The 17900-nt window shown below is 42.6% G+C and overlaps 2 protein-coding genes across 3 annotated transcripts; one reads left to right on the top strand and one right to left on the bottom strand.

The window, feature by feature from the left end:
• The first annotated feature begins 23 nt into the window (after positions 1-23).
• nelfe (negative elongation factor complex member E) lies at positions 24-4556 on the top strand. The gene is made up of 11 exons (XM_065470582.1): positions 24-111; positions 399-484; positions 713-782; positions 1024-1169; positions 1296-1370; positions 1454-1491; positions 1583-1854; positions 3114-3258; positions 3382-3436; positions 4022-4124; positions 4223-4556. Exons 2-11 carry the CDS (start codon positions 410-412, stop codon positions 4300-4302), a joined length of 1059 nt encoding a protein of 352 aa, XP_065326654.1. The 5' UTR covers positions 24-111; positions 399-409; the 3' UTR covers positions 4303-4556.
• Positions 4557-4616: 60 nt separating this feature from the next.
• On the bottom strand, positions 4617-17852 carry LOC135932869 (zinc finger and BTB domain-containing protein 12-like). Of its 2 annotated transcripts, none has more exons than XM_065470581.1 (5): positions 17531-17852; positions 10118-10321; positions 9840-10034; positions 8211-8417; positions 4617-6467 (listed from the first exon to the last, which is right to left on the bottom strand). In XM_065470581.1, exons 2-5 carry the CDS (start codon positions 10319-10321, stop codon positions 5370-5372), a joined length of 1704 nt encoding a protein of 567 aa, XP_065326653.1. In that variant the 5' UTR covers positions 17531-17852; the 3' UTR covers positions 4617-5369. The 2 variants fall into 2 exon arrangements, with proteins under 2 accessions (XP_065326653.1, XP_065326650.1); XM_065470578.1 differs by having other exon boundaries at positions 4619-6467; positions 10118-10324.
• Between the last annotated feature and the right edge of the window lie 48 nt (positions 17853-17900).

The raw sequence follows: 17900 nt of genomic DNA, 5'->3' as shown, positions 1-17900 counted from the left end.
TATTATAAACTTTTTTGCAAAAACAAAACAAAACAAAACATAAAGAGAACAACGTCACATTTACGCGTCGGCATTATTCTTCCTATTAGCCGTTGCAACTGTTTGAAGCTGGTAAGCGATTAAAACAGATTCAAATAATGGGCATTTGTTTTTTTTATAGCTCCTGTAGGACTTCACTGGTATCTTGATATCGAGGTAGACGTCGGATTTACACACTGTCTGGATTGAGTGAACAGTTTTTGTATTTGATCTGAAAGAAGTCGTGTTGTGGTTTCTGGCTAATTAGCTTGTGGCCAGCTGGTCGTGGTAAATCAATAGGGGAATCCGTTATTTTTTGTTTACCTCTCTTAAAATAGTATTTTTTTTTCTTTCATTAAAACATGTTTTCTGCATTTTAGTGATTGTCATCATGGTGGTGTTTCCGAGCTCGCTGACGGAGGAAGAGGAGGCTTTACAAAAGAAATATGCTAAACTCAAGAAAAAGGTATGTAAGGTGAAACTCAATGCTCTTTTTGGTCTGTACTAAATTGTGGAACATTCCAAACAGGAAAACATCACTTTTTCATAATATAAGCTTCCTCTTTGCTACACTGTACAGAGATTTAACATTTCATCCCGCTTCCAACCTCGAAGACACACGTGAATATGTAAAATAGCTACACTGAAGACTAAAATAAAGCTTTGTATGTTCACTTTTTACCTCTCTGTTCAGAAAAAGGCACTGGTTGCCTTGAAAAAGCAGAGTTCAACCAACCAGACAAACCAGAGTGGCTTGAAACGGAGTAAGTGCATGTAATTTACATCAACATTATAATCTGAAGCACCAGCAACTAACTGGAAAAATCTGACTTGTCATATATGGGACTCATAGGTTTATACTGTAAAATTTAAACATAACACCAGTAGAATATTTGATCTAATCTAAGATGTGTATTTTTTATTATTGTTCATTGGAGTGGCTTGTTTTAAACACTGGTTGTACTGTTATTTACTTTTTTTGTGTGTTTCTTTTCTTTGTCAAAGCACTGTCAGACCAGCCCGTTGTTGACACTGCAACAGCAACAGAACAAGCAAAGATGCTCATCAAGTCAGGGGCCATCAGTGCTATTAAATCTGAGAATAAAAACTCTGGATTTAAAAGGTCTCGAATGCTGGAAATTAAGCTCAAGGTGGGATGTCAGTAAATATATTGCATGACCTGTAATTCTTATTTCTGGCATTTACGAGCAGTTGTGAAATTGTTATTAAACTCTCCTCCTCACATGTGGTTGATTTTTGCTCTTCATGTCTCACAGGACCCCGAAAAAGGCCCAGTTCCTGCTTTCTTACCATTCCAAAGGAGTGTCTCGACAGATGAAGACCAGCCTGAGGTAAAATACACGACATTAAGCATTGCTTTACCACTTTGTTTCTGTTAAATTTAATATTATCATATTTTTTTGGTTTCTTCTAGTCTGGAAAAAGAGCCCACAGGAAGTCTCTATATGAGAGGTAATTTCCAAATCCATAATGAACAGCATGTTTAATATGCCAAAATTCTGTATCTGTGGGTCTAACTTGGTTTCTTTGTTTTCTGCTGCAGCTTTGTTAGTTCAAGCGACCGATACCGGGATGAGGACGAAGGAGGCAGCATGTCATCCAGCCGGGACATGGAGAGAGACAGAGAGCGCGAGCGGGACCGTGACCGAGATCTGGATAGAGAGCGGGAAAGGGAGAGAGACAGAGAACGGGACAGAGATCGAGACCGAGGCAGGGAAAGAGACAGGGAACGGGAACGGGAACGAGACAGAGACCGAAGCCGAGACAGGGATCGAGACCGGGAAAGGGACAGAGACAGAGATGGACCCTTCAGACGTAAGTAACCATTTTCTGTTATGTGAACTTTAGACCTAATGTTTGTCTCTTTGCATTTTTATTTCCCCATCTTCAGAAAAAAATCAGATGGGGAAATAAAAAGATGGGGCAACTGTGGTTCAAGGGGTTGGGAAGCTCATCTTGTAACCGGAAGGTTGCCGATTTGATCCCCAGCTCTGTCTGTCTTGGTCGTTGTGTCCTTGGGCAAGACACTTCATCTACCGCCTACTGGTGATGGACAGAGGGGCCGATGGCGCGATATGGCAGCCTCGCTTCTGTCAGTTTGCCCCAGGGCAGCTGTGGCTACAACTGTAGCTTGCCTCCACCAGTGTGTGAATGTGAGGGTGAATGAATAGTGGAATTGTAAAGCACTTTGAGGGTCTCGAAAAGTGCTGTATAAATGCAATCCATTATTATTTAGATGTGGTTGGCCAAGGCTTGCTTATCTTTTGTAATGTACAATGTCAAGAGTTTACAAATTCATCCTTGACCTAGTCTACTTATTTCTAATCTTATTGATAGGTGTCAAAATCAAATTAGGGGTTAAGAAATTTTAAGGCTGATTGCCTTACGGACGAAACACTAACCAGTTCTAACCAAAGATTATGAACATGCTGTCAGAGAAACCTGTTGGAAGATACAAGAAGAGAAAAGATGTGTTAATATAATAGTTAAGGAGAGGGTAGGTGCTCAGTTCATCGTGGGAGGTCCCCAAGTAGCCTTGGGCTTTAAAGACTGAGGGATTGTTCAAAATACCTGATCCAGACCTGAGCACAAACTAATCTAGTCTGCATTTTCTCGAGCCAGTGAAGAGAAGCTAACTGGAGAGTAATATGATCTCTCTCGGATTCTTGTCACTGCTCTTGCTGCAGTGTTTTGGATCATCATTCTTTTCAAAGTGGTTATTTGATGCTCTTAAAGAGGTTTCCACTGTGATACTCTTAAAAGATCCAAAAATAGCCCTGGTTTGTGTACTTCTAGAAAGCTTTGTGGGAACAGCTTTGCTACAAATCCAATTATTGGCAGTTATAAAGTGGAATTAGTTTGTGGAAACGTGTTGACCAAAAAGTACATGTTAATACAATGAAGTCACTTATTCTGTACACAGTGCTGCTTCCATACTTCTCCAGTAATTTTTATCTTATTTTTTTAGTTAATTTTTTTGTAATACTTATGGAAGAATAAAATTGTGACAAAACAAGCTACATTAAAACATTGCTGGTTTATGATTTGTCCCTGTCTGCTTTTTTCACTCTCAGGGTCAGACTCGTACCCAGAGCGCAGAGGAGTGCGAAAGGGGAATACCGTTTACGTTTATGGCTCTGGGCTCGGCGAGGACAGCCTGCGCTCGGCTTTCTCTCAACACGGAAACATCATCGATCTCTCGATGGACAACCCACGCAAGTAAGGAGGCTTTAAACAAAACTGTGTGCTCATAAGTGTAATTTCTGCCTGCATTTTCATGCAGTAATATAAGTAGTGTGACGATGATTTATTCTTCCTTTTCGGTTTTGTTCTTCTGTCCAGTTGTGCATTTATCACTTTTGAGAAGATGGAGTCTGCAGACCAGGCTGTTGCTGAGGTTGGTGCAATCTTTCTTTCTGCCACCCAGCTGTTATGTCTATTGTGTTTGTTTTGTTTTTTTCAGGTATTGATTTGGTGAATGTCTAAATTGCAATACAGGCAAAGCTGTACCACAATAAGACTTTACATCTTCTTTGATTAGGTGCATGGTCAGCATGGTCCCTCGAGTTGGCATAACGTTATCATCCTATGGCCCAGACAGTGGTTAAAACGATTAAAGAATTTGGAAACTCCTTCAAAGGACAGTTATCTTATTCAGTTAAATACAAGCAGCTCAGGGAGGACAGTATATCTTCCAGCTAACTGGGTGGTCTCAATACTGATTACTGCTTGGCTTCAAAAATGAGCAACTTCAGTCTAAGAAATCATCCAAAAAATCCAATTATTAATTTAAAGGGGGAAAAAAAGTAAATATGACTCTTTGGTATGTCCACAAACACGCAGGCGCTTTGCCCTTGTGGCCTTCATCAGAGCACAATAATGACTTAATGATAAAGACTTGCTGTAGTTTTACAGGCGCCTGGTTTATTTCTACACAGCAGACCAAAGGGCTGAACTGGCTTTGCTGTTTTTTGTTTCACAGTTGAATGGAACCACGGTGGGAGACGTTCACATCAAAGTCAGCATCGCCAGGAAGCAGCCGATGCTGGACGCTGCCACTGGCAAATCTGTGTGGGCTTCACTGGGTAAATACAGCACTCGTATTGTGCGTTTAGACACTGATCAAACAGCTTGTGTGTCTGCACAGCGTGGATTAACCGTCACCCCTATCTTTCTTTTACAGCCGTGCAGAACAGCACTAAAGGCTCCTACCGGGACAAAAGGAACCAAGTGGTGTACAGTGAAGATCTTTTCCTGGGATGAAAAGTCCATGTTTTTGTTGCTCTGTTTCTGAGCTGCTAACCTGCTGCATGTGCTTTGTAGAAGACATAAAAGATTATCAGTAGCCTTTTTGATCAGAGCATTGTAGTTACTCTAGGCTGGATGTAATGCTACATATGCAGCTTTGCATGTGAAACTACACATCTCAGCTCAAAATGTAAAAGAATTGTATTTGTGAATGTTTTCTTTTGTGTAGGTCACTCATTCATATTAAAAAACATATGACTTCTGATTTATATATTAAATGACTCAGTTTTGACTCTAAAAATACCTTCTAGAAAGAAACATCTTGTCTTCTGAGATGTGCCCTGCTATCTGTTGTCATGGAAAAAAGTAGACTCATTATCCTCATTGTCAGCTGCATGTTTTTTATTCTTGGACTCTTCTGGAGTAGAATTGTATGAATCTAACCCTTACTTATCAACCATTCAGCTCATGCTCTACAATAAGCCAGTTTAGCTCCTGTCCTTCAAATCGACCTTCTTCTGATTGGCTACTCCTTGCAAAAAGAAGGTGTTGGTGGGGCTTTAGTGGAGTAACAGTTACTCGAAACAGAGAGGTTTCTCTCTAGCTGTTTTATTTACACTCATTCACAGAGTCTTTGACTTGCAGTCAGTCACTGCGCTGACTCCACGTACAACATATTCAAGTTGAAGACTGCAGCTCTGAGTCAAAAACAATGTTAAAACGAACACTTTACACAGTAGGAAAAGCACAAGTGTGAATAATAAAAAATATGGACGGTTAAAATTTCCTCTGCTTTGGCTTCGGGGTCCTGGTATTGTTCATGCAGACTCACTGTCACAAACTAAACAGAGCCATCAGATATTTTTATACCAGTGTTTTACTATAATGTCAAGTAACATTTTTCTTCCTTTTTACTAAAAAAAAAAAGCTATATGTGAAAGGTCTTTTATTTGGCAGCCAGAATGTAAAGGCATTTATTTTTTTAGCACACACTTAATTTCCACATTGTGTTGACACTGATCACATGAAGTTCAAATGTAACTGCAACAAGCCGTCAAGCCTGAAGTCTGTAACAAGACTTATTACTCAGTAACCAGACATTCTTGCTCCTCCTCTCGTATTCTCCCAGCTGCTCCTCTTGCTCTCTCCCTCTCCTCCTGCTCGTGTAGGGAGTTCTGCCCCGTGGTTTTGCCGTGCTGCTCCTTCAGGTGCCGACGTAAGGCGGGCTTGTGGGCAAAGTGGGCGTGGCAGTAAGCGCAGCGATGAGGCCGCTCGCCACTGTGGAGGTTCATGTGGTCTATCAGAGTGGATTTTTGGGTGAACGTCTTGTAGCACAGGGGGCACTGGTGCGTTTTGCCGGCCCCTCTGTGCACGGCCATGTGCCGGGTGAGGTTCGTAGAGTGGTGGAAGTGCTTCCCGCAGCAGGGGCAGGCATAGAGCAGGTGAGTGGAGCGGGAGTGGATTGCGAGGGAATGGGCTGAAGGGAAAGTCATGTTGCAGTGCTCGCAGATTACAGGGCCAGCCACGCTGGAAGTAGACCCCACCACGGCAACCGACTCATCGCTGCCTTCGTTTGTTCCAACAGTCGTCAACCCTGAACTCCCTTCACCAGCACCACAAGCAGACTCTTCCAGGGAGAACTGGTTAAGACTGTTAGCGGGTATCGGTGAAACCTTTTCCCCCTGTGTGCTGCCCATGCTGAAGTCCAACTCTGGGATCTCAACTGTGACAATATTTCTTGATGCCCTGAGTCCTTCTTGGCTGTAGTCCAGGCCGAAGCCCCCTCCGGCAGATGTAAGATACCAGAGATCCTGGTGTTGGGTGATGCCTGAAGGTCTTTTCTCCTGAGATGACACCCACCTTTTTCTTTTTAAACCCCTCCCCCTTCCCCTTCCTCTGCTGTGGCCAAAATTAGTCTCGGAGATTCTTCGACTTAGAGCGCGGAGACTTTCTACTGAAAACTCTCCAGAACTGAGACCTGCTGGATTCAAGTCATACTCGCCGCTTTCTCCAATCACAACTTCTTCTGTCTCTGAGAAGTTGGCGCCTTGAGGTACCTCAGAGGGAGCTCCTTTTTCCTCCTCCCTGTCTCTGTCAGTGTGCTCATTTTCAGAAATATACACTCTTAACATATTGTAGTTCACCTGTCTGGCCTCTTCATCCTCATCTGATGCATTGACCTGTAAGAGAAGTGCAGACTTAGTGAGGTGTCTAAGGCTACAACTAAAGATGCCTGGAAACTACCAGAAAACAGGAAAAAAAGAATACCCATCAAAATACCCATGTGTGCTTCAAACTGCTTACTCCAACCAAGAGCCAGTATATGAAGATTTTTCCTCTTTCCTGTTAACACTATTCCCATAAAGGTGACATCTGATGACCTGCCCAGTACGCTTAATGATGAGTTTTTTCAGGATTTTTCTTGTTATTTCAAAAGCGTATTCTTTGCTTGAATAAATTAAATACCACTTTAGAAAAATAGGACACATGAGCAAAGGCTTCGGTAAATTATGAGGATTTTTTTTTTATCATTATCCTTGAGGTCTTTTCCAGCTCTATTCATTAGGATGGACACCTCTGCAACCTTCATCTCCTTAATTGGACCACATGGCTCCAAGTAGCTTTAAGAGAAGCTGTTAAGACTGAAGTTCACTGACTGTTTCCAGGCTGCACCATGAGTGATTAATCAGGGGGTTAACAGTGTAGCAGATACCAGAGGTCAAAACAGCTCCATCTCACAGGCTAACATTCCCCATGCTTGGCCTAAACCCGACCTCTGACCCTAAACCATAAAAGTGACAAACTAAACATTAAACATGTGCAAGAAGAACCTTTTCGTCTCCTTACAGAGCGATCTGTCGGGGTGATTTATGGCAGATTTTGGCAGGACTGTGCAGAACCAACAGGATAAGAAAGTTCAACCAAAGGATCATTTGTACAATTGAAAAATCAGAAACTACAACATGTTCTTTAGGATACAGAAATGACCACAAATATCATTTTTATTCTATTTTGAGTAAAAAAAAATGGACTGCCATCCTATTCCAATCTAATTTCCTATACCCCCTCCTCACGGAGACATTTCTTCTGAGACTGCATCCCCTCTGAGGAGACATCTCCCCATGTCTCCACCATAAATCAGTATGCACACCAGAAGCAGAGCAAAACTGTATTGTCCTAACTGAAAAAGAACAGCGTTCAAATATATATAGTGTTTCTAACCCAAATTATTTTTCAGAAAATGCTACAGTCAGGATAATTGACAGTATGATCTTTAATCTGTTAACCAACACTAGAATAAGAACTACATTTTTTGAATTACAAATAAACTACACTTTATTTTACTTTGTACAAAAATGAACTAAAATAAAAAAAATACAGGAAATGTGTAAACCAGCCCAGAGGCTTTGGTACATGACAGCAACATCCCGAGTGCAAGTCTTTGTTGTCATGTCTCCCATGCAGTCTGTCGCCGACAGCATTCAGAAGCAGAGCTCTTCTTAGCCGGCAAGGCGTCTTATTTTGAAAATTGGCTGTGTTCTCTATGCAGTTTCTCTGTCTGACTTCCTGTCCACAAAAGGCCCCTGTATGACAATTCAAATTCCCTAAAAGAAACACTGAAAGCAATAAAAACTAAACTGAAATGCACAAACCTAACCAGGAAGTGAACTGAAACCAAACTCAACTGAAAAATAAATAAATTAAAAAGAATGATAAATGTAAAACTAATGGGCTGCATATATCCTCTTCATTGAGTAATAATGTTAGAAATTGTGTTATGATCAACTTTAAATTATCCTTAAAATTAATCTTGTTCCTTACTCACAGAAAAGTCAGTTAGTCTAAATTATTTTCCCAGACGTCAAAACAACATCCTATGCACAAGTGCAAATGATCTAAAATGTTATTAGAAAAAGAAATACCTTAATGAAGCCCTCATCCAGTGCAGCATTGTCATCATGCAGCTGACTGCTTCCCTGAGCAGACAATTCGCCGTTGCTCTCCTCCACCGAGCGCACTACGGGGCTGTGGGAGTGTACAGGGGAAGGCTGCCTAGGTGGAGGTGATGCGACTGAATGGACACTGCCACTGACGATCACCGGCCTGGTCTCAGTTTCCTCTGTGGGCGTCTAGAAAAAGGATAAGATTTGGATGTTTTACGCTGATGTCAGCATTGTTAATATGGAAATCTCCTGTAGCATATTTTATATCCTACAGTAGGTTATATATATACTATAGGACATTTACATTTTTTGTGTCATTGTCAAATTGGTTTCTTGATGTAAAATTCACTGTTGCAAACAGGGGCAGCACTAATGGGATCCCCTTAAACTGATTTTTAGTTTTAGTGTCCTTATTTTCCTCTAAGTTAACGATTCTGTCACTAGTAAGCTAACAAACTAATGTAAGTCTATTAGCCCCATCCAACCAACCAACCACATGACGTCATGTTTCGTACTGACAGAAGATGGCGCTAAACGTGTTTTTAAAATTTTTACATCTATGTCGCATTTTGAGACCAGCGCCTGTAAATTAGCCTTTATATGTGTAACATTTCATGTCCCCTTTAAAATAAGCAGTGTGTGATTTGGCGAAAATGTATGGCATCACTGTGCTGACATAGGGCGTTGTGTTGAAAAAATAAAAAGTGTGTTGTACAGCTCTCTCTGTGCCCTTTCACGTGATATACTACTCAATATAGTTGCTTGGAATTTAACCTTAGGTGCTTACAATGACACTCAAGGTTAAATGTTAACCCAATCTAGGTACTCAAAATTGTGGGTAATATAAAGTTTTTACTGATTTTCACATTTGGTGTGACCTTGACCTTGATATTGGTAGGCAGCTATAACAGCTGAACTTGATTTTCACCTAAATTAACCGCTCGAGCTGTTATTGGTATCTACCATCTCACAAAATTTGAAAATTATATCTTGAAAACTGTGGATGCTAGACTGCCAAAAAACAGAGATAAATAAACTGAACCGAGTACATACTCTCTCCCTTCAGGTGCACAAAAAAGGAAAACAGGATTACAGAAAATCTAGTAAAACTTTATCAAAATAAGTTTTGCAAGTGCTGAGAATGTGCACACAGCTTAGGGTGAAAAATGTGCAAGATTTCCAGTTGAAAAACCTGTAATCAGAAAATAAAAAAATTATAGTTGGACTGCTTTATGTGCTAAATTACTAAATAAATGTTAATAATTAAACTCCAGGTAAGAAAGCAGGAAGAAATATAATTTAATGTAAGTAAGTAAGTAAAATTATATTTGTATAGCACCTTTCAAGACAAAAATCACAAAGTGCTTCACAGAAAAACTAGAACATAAAAACAGAAATCAACCAAAAGCAAGTTTAAAAAGATGGGTTTTTAGCTGTTTTTTAAATAAAACCACTGAGTCCACAGATCTCAGGCTTAAAGGAAGGGAGTTCCAGAGTCTGGGGGCCACAGATACAAACGCTCTATTGCCTTTTGTTTTCAGCCTTGTATGTTGGACGACCAGCAAGCCCTGATCACATGACTGATCACATGAATGTCTACTGACTGACCTTCGATTGACTGGGGTTCTTCAGCTGCACATATTTCTCCAGAGCTCCTCTGCAGCGCTCTACGATGTGCTCCATCTGAAGGTAGCTGGCAGCCGTCAGGTAGTTTACGATCTCCTCTGGGTTGAACTGCAGGATACCAGTGTAGCAAGACTGAAGCAGATCACACACCACTGTGGAGCTGTACAGCATCGACACCTGGAGAAAAATCAGGAACACAGAAGAGTTTAATTTACTCTGAATAGGAGCCATAATGGCACGGTGTGCTGACGGCGGCCTACCTGAAGCCTGGACGATGGGTTGAGGAGGAACTGATCTCTCAGGAAGGGTGAGCAGGCAGCCAGCACCACCTTATGTCCCCTGAACGTCTGGTTGTTACTGGCCACGATAGTGATGTCGCAGAAATGCTGGCGGGATCTCAGTGAATTCATGTGCTTCAGGGTCATGTTCCCATGTCCCGGGAGCCGGAAAAACACCAACTCCATCTTCTGAGGAGAAACAAGAATCTGTAGGTGATTTCACTTCGTTAAATACGTACAGGTGAGCCTTTCATAAAAGATTAACAACACAAATCACTTATTAGACTCCCACAGTGTAATGTGATGAGGGTTTAAGAAAGGATATCATATCACAGGTTTGTATTATGTTTATACTCAAGTGTCCACACGACAAGGTCAATGCTGGGAGCAAAGATTTGGAAACCGAAATCCCAGCAGAGGATTGGAAATCAGCTTGTGCTGGAGTTCTCACTCTGCCAGCAAACACATGCCTCAGATTACTCCTATTATTTGTTAATGTGAGCATGTGCGATCGATCGATCGATAGATAGATACTAAATGCACAGAGGTTAAAAGGATGATGTTTCAATGGATATCACAGAAAGATTAAAACTTTTTTACTTATCTAATCTGCCAATCACATAGCAGAAACTCAACAGATTTAGACATGTAGAAATGGTCAACACACTTTAGTAAAGTTCAAATTGAGCATCAGAATGGGAAGAAAGGTGATTTAAGTGACTTTGAATGTGGCATGGCTGTGGGTGCCAGACAGGCTGGTTTTGGGAAAATCCCAGTAGATCAGCAACAAGCTCACAGGAAGGCAACAGTAAATCAAATAATGTTACAACCAAGGTATGCAGAAGAGCACCTGTGAACAAACATGCCAAACCTCGAAGCAGCAGACCACACTGAGTGCCAAAAATGGAAAACAGAAGATTTGAAAAATGCTGGTCCGAACAGGTCTCACCTGAGAGACATGAAAAACATTATTAGATCGCATGTTACGAGGCAGGCTCAACCGAACTGTCACAGGGTTCAACACAGCTTGGATGGAAAAAGGCCCAATGAACCAGGGAGCAAGCTTCTTTGATTCAGTTCTGAGTGGAATGTGTTTGGTCGAGAGCCATACCTGCTGGCCCACCTGGTAGTCCGGATTCGGGGTGCGGCTACGATCGGCCAGTCTCTTGTTTTGGTCCGCCGTTCTCAGGAGGGCCGCTATGGAGGCACGCCACACCCTCCGGCAGCGCCGCATGTGGAGCTGGACAGATGGAACAGCCAATTCTCCCTCAGTGATGGAAAGTAGTGGGGGTTGATAGCCCAAGGAGGCCTCGAACGGGGATACTCCGGTGGCTGCTGACGTGCTGGAATTGTAGGCATATTCCACCCATGCAAGCTGCTCGCTCCAAATCGACTGATTGGATGAGACGACACAACGCAGCATAGCCTCCAACGGCTGATTAGCCCGTTCAGTCTGACCGTTGGTTTGAGGATGGAAGCCTGATGACAAACTAACCTGGGCCCCTAGCTCAGCACAGAACTCCCTCCACACCTGGGAAGTGAACTGGGGACCCCGATCAGAAATGATGTCCCGAGGGATGCCGTGGAGCCGGAACACGTGCTGCGTGAGCAGTCGGGCCGTCTCCAGGGCAGAAGGAAGCCGTGGTAGGGCTATAAAGTGGGCAGCCTTGGAAAACCGGTCAACGATCGTGAGTATAACAGTGTTACCTGAGGACGGAGGCAGTCCCATGACAAAGTCCAGAGCAATATGTGACCAGGGACGCTTGGGCACAGGCAATGGGCGTAGGAGGCCAGCGGGCGGAGAGTTCGGCATCTTATTTTTAGCACACACAGGACAAGCCGCCACGTACTCTCCCGCATCCTGCAACAGAGTGGGCCACCAAAACAACCGTCGTAGGAAAAAAATAGTGCGGTTCTTACCCGGATGGCAGGCAAAACGTGCGGTGTGGGCCCACTGGAGCACCTTACTGTGGACCGACACAGGAACAAACAGCCTGCCCTCCGGGCCCGTACCGGGGTTGGCCTCCTGCCGCTGAGCGTCTCGCACGATCCTCTCAATCTCCCAGGTCAAAGCACCAACACAACACGAGGGAGGCAGGATGGGCATGTCCTTCTCATCCGCCTTGGCATTGCGAGATCCAAGTCTGTATGTGATGGTGAGGTTAAAGCGTGTGAAGAACAGGGCCCACCTGGCTTGTCGAGCGTTGCGGCGCTTCACAGCCTGGAGGTACGCCAAGTTCTTATGGTCAGTCCACACCACCACCGGGTACTCCCTTCCAGCCAATGTCACCACTCCTCCAGGGCCACTTTCACCGCGAGTAGCTCCTGGTCTCCAACGTCATAATTCTGTTCTGCGGATGACAACCGGTGAGAGAAAAAGGCGCATGGGTGCATTTTACCTTCCACCTGCTGCGAGAGGACGGCCCCCACCCCGGAATCCGAAGCGTCAACTTCCACGAAGAACAGACGGTCGAGGTCAGCCTGCACCAACACCGGTGCTGATGAAAATAGGTCTTTAAGTCGTGTGAAGGCCTGCTGGGCGTCTGGAGACCACTGAAACTGCAACTTGGGAGATGTGAGGTTAGTCAGTGGTAAGGCTATCTTGCTGAAGTTGCGAATGAAACACCTGTAAAAGTTAGCAAACCGCTGGAACTTTTGTAACTCTCTGCGGCTCTTAGGTTCTGGCCACTCAACCACCGCCTTGACCTTAGCTGGATCCGCGCGCAGCCGCCCCTGCTCCACAATAAAGCCAAGGAACGACACAGTCGGAACATGGAACTCACATTTCTCAGCCTTCACAAACAGACAATTCTCCAACAGGCGCTGCAGCACGAGCCTCACATGCTCCACATGTTCTGCCTGTTTCCGGGAAAACACGAGAATGTCGTCTAGGTAGACAAAAACACAGTGGTTAATGAGATCCCACAACACATCATTAATCATGGCCTGGAAGACGGCAGGGGCATTGGTGAGCCCAAAAGGCATCACCAGGTATTCAAAGTGCCCAAGGTGAGTGTTAAATGCCGTCTTCCATTCATCCCCCTCACGAATCGGCACCAGGTGATAAGCATTGCGGAGGTCCAGTTTGGAAAAGACCGTGGCGCCTTGAAGGAGCTCAAAGGCGGACGCAAGCAGAGGCAAGGGGTACTTGTTCTTAATGGTGATCTTATTCAATCCCTGGAAGTCAATGCATGGCTGGAGCATCTTGTCTTTTTTCTCCACAAAAAAAAAATCCCGCACCTAAGGGTGACGTGGAGGGTCGAATTATACCGGCCGCCAAGGAATCATTAATGTACCGTTCCATTGACTCCCGCTCGGGCTTGGAGATGTTATAAAGCCGACTGGTGGGTAAGGGAGCGCCGGGAATCAAATCAATTCCACAATCGTACGGCTGGTGGGGCGGAAGCGAGGAGGCTTTGTCCTTACTGAAAACCTGGGCCAAGTCGTGGTACTCAGGCGGGACTCCTGACAAATCAAGAGAGTCAACGGGCTCCGCAGAGTTAGCAACTGCCGCACCCAGCAGCTGGTGAAGAATCGATTGCAGGTGAGGCAGCTCAGGGCGACAGCACTTCCGGGTCAGAGGTCCCTTGTTGCTAGGCGACCTCTGTAAACACCGCAGCGGAGCGGGAGGGAAAACAGAGCGAGAGAGGAAAACACACACATGCATATACACACAGGCAGGTCGACTGGTCGGGCACTGTCCGACCCTGACAGCCTGGCCTTTTGAGTCTTGATCTCTGGATTTGGATGGTAGGTCACAATTTTGTATAAACATGAAGGCATGGATCTATACTGCTTGTATCAATGGATCAGACTAGTTGTGATGGTGTAAGGGTATGAGAGATATTTTCTGGGCACATTATAGGCCCCTTAGTACCAACTCACCAACCTATCTTTTATACTTCTCATTGTTTTTAACGCTGCAGCTCTCTGTGTGTGATAACTTCACTCTGTTAACAAAGCTGTTGTGAATGACGGACCCACAACAGGGCAACAAGAACAGGTTGCACCACATACTTTGTACACTGTGCCTGTCTGACAAGATACTTTCAGCAGGTAGACTGGTGACCCCCCGCTGAAGCTTCATTTCATCTTAATGAAGTGGCAAGGGAGTGTATAGATAAATAGAAGATGCATGGATGTCCTTTTCCTGTCCATTATTCTTTTTGATTTTCTCTGTTTTATTCGGGGGGGTTATATATTAATAAAGATATTGTTACAAAAATTTAACAATATGTATGAGTCTCGACAAACTCAAGAAAACTTCAGATCCATGAGAAACAACCCAAAGAGTACAAAGAGCTACTGAGATCTGCTCAACACCTGATATATGAGGTGTGATCAAAATGTCCAGAAACCTGCCCGTAATAACCCTAAACCTGGCTGATCTGCCCTTCGGGGTTATCGTCTCCTGCACCTCTGGATCTGGCCTCAGCCCAGCTGCTTTTTATGATAACTTCCTGACAGACACATTGCTCGCTCTTTCAACCTAACTGGATATCCCTAACTGGATATCCTTCAATACTTTTAAGTAATCAGGTAAAGTCTATGATTTTTTAAAATGTGCCTGTTCCCGGAAACTTTTCTCTGACTTCAAAGACACACTCATTAAAGAAACTCTTTTATATTGCTGGCTTTATTATTGGATAGCTGAAATGTGGTCCAATTATAGGAGTATTTTATGTATCATTTTTTTCTAAATAAAATATAGACTGGCTTTTTCTGCAAATATTTTGTTTATAGAGAACTGACAGTGACAAAAAGCACTTCCTTCAGCTGCACATTTCATAAAAATCACACACACCTTCTGGTCTCAAAGTGTGTAACAAATGTGGAATGTGTTACAGATAATGAGATCAAACAAGGACAATGCAATACTGCCTATTGCCTAATAAAGGACGCTTCCTAAAAAGAACAAAGCGCTGCAGAACAGGAATCAGCTGATGGTTTGTTTGAATAACAAATCTTTAAAGGGGAAATGAAACGAAGAGGTCAAAGTGATGATTGTTAATCATCTGCTCCACTGACACTAGGATTAATTATTAATCTGTTATCAAAATAATTTGTTTCATTGATTGTTTTTTGCCTAACAAAAGGCCAAACATTCTCCAATACTGATCAGCCAGTATTTTTTCTATACATCTTAGGGTTTTAGATATTTAAGGTGGAAAAAAAAAGTTCTGATACTTACTGGCCAATATTCTTTCTATTGTTGTGTAACTTTTTCATGTTTAGATCTGTGATTATTGGTGTGAGAGACAAAAATTAAAATGCCACATGACCATTAAAACCATTAATTTGGCAAATAATTGTCTGATTAATACCTTCTTATCTTCACAAAATCTAACTAAAGTGAGTAAACTCCTTTTCTGTAAGACAGAGCTAACAGTTGTCAAAATGATTTATAAAATATAGTATTGTACGAAAGTCTTGAGTCTCCCCTGATTTCTTTATATTTTGCTAGGAAAATGGGAAATGGGTGCAGCGATTTATTAAAATGTATGCAAACTTCCATGGCAATGCAATAAAAAAGGGAAAAACAGAGCTTGTACATTCTAACAAGCTTGAAAGTCAACATTTGGTAAGATCAGGCTGAACTCTCTTAAGCAGGTTTTCTTGTACTTTATTTAAGTAGTCTTCAGGAATACTTCATGCTTACTAATGGCTCTTTGACAGCCACCTTTCCACTGATATAATTTCTGAACAGTAGATGAATCAACTGGGGGGTCAAATGCATCTCTCGGGTCCACTGTCGGGTCTTTGTCGGACTTTCAGATACTGTCCAACAGCTGCAGATTGTTGTTGTTGTTTTTTTCTTTGGACCTCTGTGTCTAACTTAATCAATTTTTAAGGACATACTGCACACCAAGCCAAGCTATGCCAAGTGTTCAGCTAGTAACTCTTTAGGAATCACCTAGTTCATGCAAAAATACTATTTTATATCTTTGAAAGTGTTATTTTTGGTACTTTTCATAGAGTCAGCTAAAAAGAAATGGGAATAAATTATGTGTTAAAGCAACAGGCACTGGTAACAAACTGCCTCAAGATGAAATTTTAAATTGGTTCTTTGTTAAGTTGTCTGTTATGTGTAGACACAACAATGGTTCATCCCTTAAGTTAGGAGCCTTTTTTAAATGCTCGAATGAGTCATAGGTCAGTCTTGAGTGGCTTAACAAACACCCGCAAAAAAGTCTGTCGGCAGACAGAGAGTAGCAGATAACAACAGACTCAATAAACTGAAGTCAGTAATGTTGTGGGTGTAGAGTCTCTGACAGAGGTTTCAGAAAGGAGGATACTGTCCCAGTTATGGTCAGTATTGGCAAATCATTCACACCCTCTCCATCTTGTGCTGGACAGCCACAGGAGCTTTTTCACTCCACCATGATGGACCTCATAAACATTCCTACCTAGAGCCAACAAATATCTCTTCTTTATCACACCTCACCTATTTTCACTTGTAATACCTTGTCTATACTGTACATAATGGGGATAAAAAAATATTGAAATGTAATATTGCACTTTGGGTGCCTTTTTTAATATACAGTTTACATTTTCTATGTTTCATGTTCATATTGTAAGTTAGCGATTCAGATTCTTCCGAAAATTTAGCCTGTCTGTCTCTCAAAATGTTCAGATACAAGGACTGGACTGAAAGTGAGTGAAAAAACAGAAGACAACATCCAAAGAAATATTTTAAAGAGCATTTCAGAAAGCCTGGAGTACTATTGCTAAAGGACGAGAAAGCTTGGTTCCTAAAAAGAAATAACGGGTGGCTCAAGACTTTTGCATAGTACTGTCTCTCAAGATAATGACGACAAAATAAAGGATGAAAACTGGTCAATTAGCACAATAAATATGCAGATTAAACATGCTTCTAGTGGCCAACAAAAAATAAGATCCATGGTAGGCGCAAATCAAACTGACAAAGACAATTTAAAAAATCAGTGTTTTTCAATAGTGGTATAACACCAACTAAGGTTAAGAGGACCTATGGGAGGAAATTATATAATGCTAGCTCACTTTAGCGACATGTTATATTAACGTAATCCACTAACTGATGTGACATAAACAGACTAATTATATCCATGCTTATCCATGTCATGTTTAGGACTTACAGACGCTGAAAAGTTAGACTGGCTAACATTTGAGCTTGAAAAGCGGATATTAAAAAAGCTTACCGTTTCGTGTGTTTCAACAGTAGTCAACAGTATAATAAACTAGTAAAGGTGATTATAAGCTGACTATAACACACGTTTTTCTCCTCTTTTCATTCCACTCCAGCTAGCTAACGTTAGCCACTAACAGCTCGCTTTTCGTGTCGTCCCTTCTTCTATCCAGCAGCAGCCAAACGAACAAAACCCCCTCAGTTATTGTCAAACTTTGTCGCCTGCTCACCTTCGCCTCTCCTCTCCTTGAATGCCTTGCGGGCTCTCCAGAAAGCAAATCGGAGTTTCTTTAAATGAAGCGACCGTTAAATGAGGAGATGCTAGCCGAACGGGAGCGCTGTCTGTTCATTCCTCCAGACGACACCAGCTTCTGCCTCGGTTTCTGTTTACTTTTCGGCCCCTTTATTTTTTTCGGAGGGGGGTGTAGGAAGCATACCTCGTGACAACAAACACAAACCGCCCCGTATTTCGCCGCTAAGCTGACTTTGAGTCTGTTTTCGCAAGCGACTTCGCCTCGCGGTCAGCCGTAACACCACAGCACGTACGCTGATTTCTGATCAGCGAGTTTTAAAAAAATTAATGGGCACCACCCCCCTCCC

The sequence above is a fragment of the Pelmatolapia mariae genome, linkage group LG22, assembly GCF_036321145.2.
Source record: "Pelmatolapia mariae isolate MD_Pm_ZW linkage group LG22, Pm_UMD_F_2, whole genome shotgun sequence".
Classification (NCBI taxonomy): Eukaryota; Metazoa; Chordata; class Actinopteri; order Cichliformes; family Cichlidae; genus Pelmatolapia; species Pelmatolapia mariae.
The sequence above is the reverse complement of the archived record's forward strand: the minus strand, read 5'-3'. Positions and strand labels throughout refer to the sequence as shown.

Excerpts from the sequence above, each read along its gene's own strand:
- nelfe (XM_065470582.1), top strand. The coding sequence starts at position 410 with ATGGTGGTGTTTCCGAGCTCGCTGACGGAGGAAGAGGAGGCTTTACAA. Across the intron at positions 1,855-3,113 it reads CAGAGATGGACCCTTCAGAC|GGTCAGACTCGTACCCAGAG; the intron begins GTAAGTAACCAT and ends TTTCACTCTCAG. Across the intron at positions 3,259-3,381 it reads TCGATGGACAACCCACGCAA|TTGTGCATTTATCACTTTTG; the intron begins GTAAGGAGGCTT and ends TCTTCTGTCCAG.
- LOC135932869 (XM_065470581.1), bottom strand. The coding sequence starts at position 10,321 with ATGGAGTTGGTGTTTTTCCGGCTCCCGGGACATGGGAACATGACCCTG. Across the intron at positions 10,035-10,117 it reads ACCCATCGTCCAGGCTTCAG|GTGTCGATGCTGTACAGCTC; the intron begins GTAGGCCGCCGT and ends ATTTTTCTCCAG. Across the intron at positions 6,468-8,210 it reads TGGATGAGGGCTTCATTAAG|GTCAATGCATCAGATGAGGA; the intron begins GTATTTCTTTTT and ends CTTCTCTTACAG.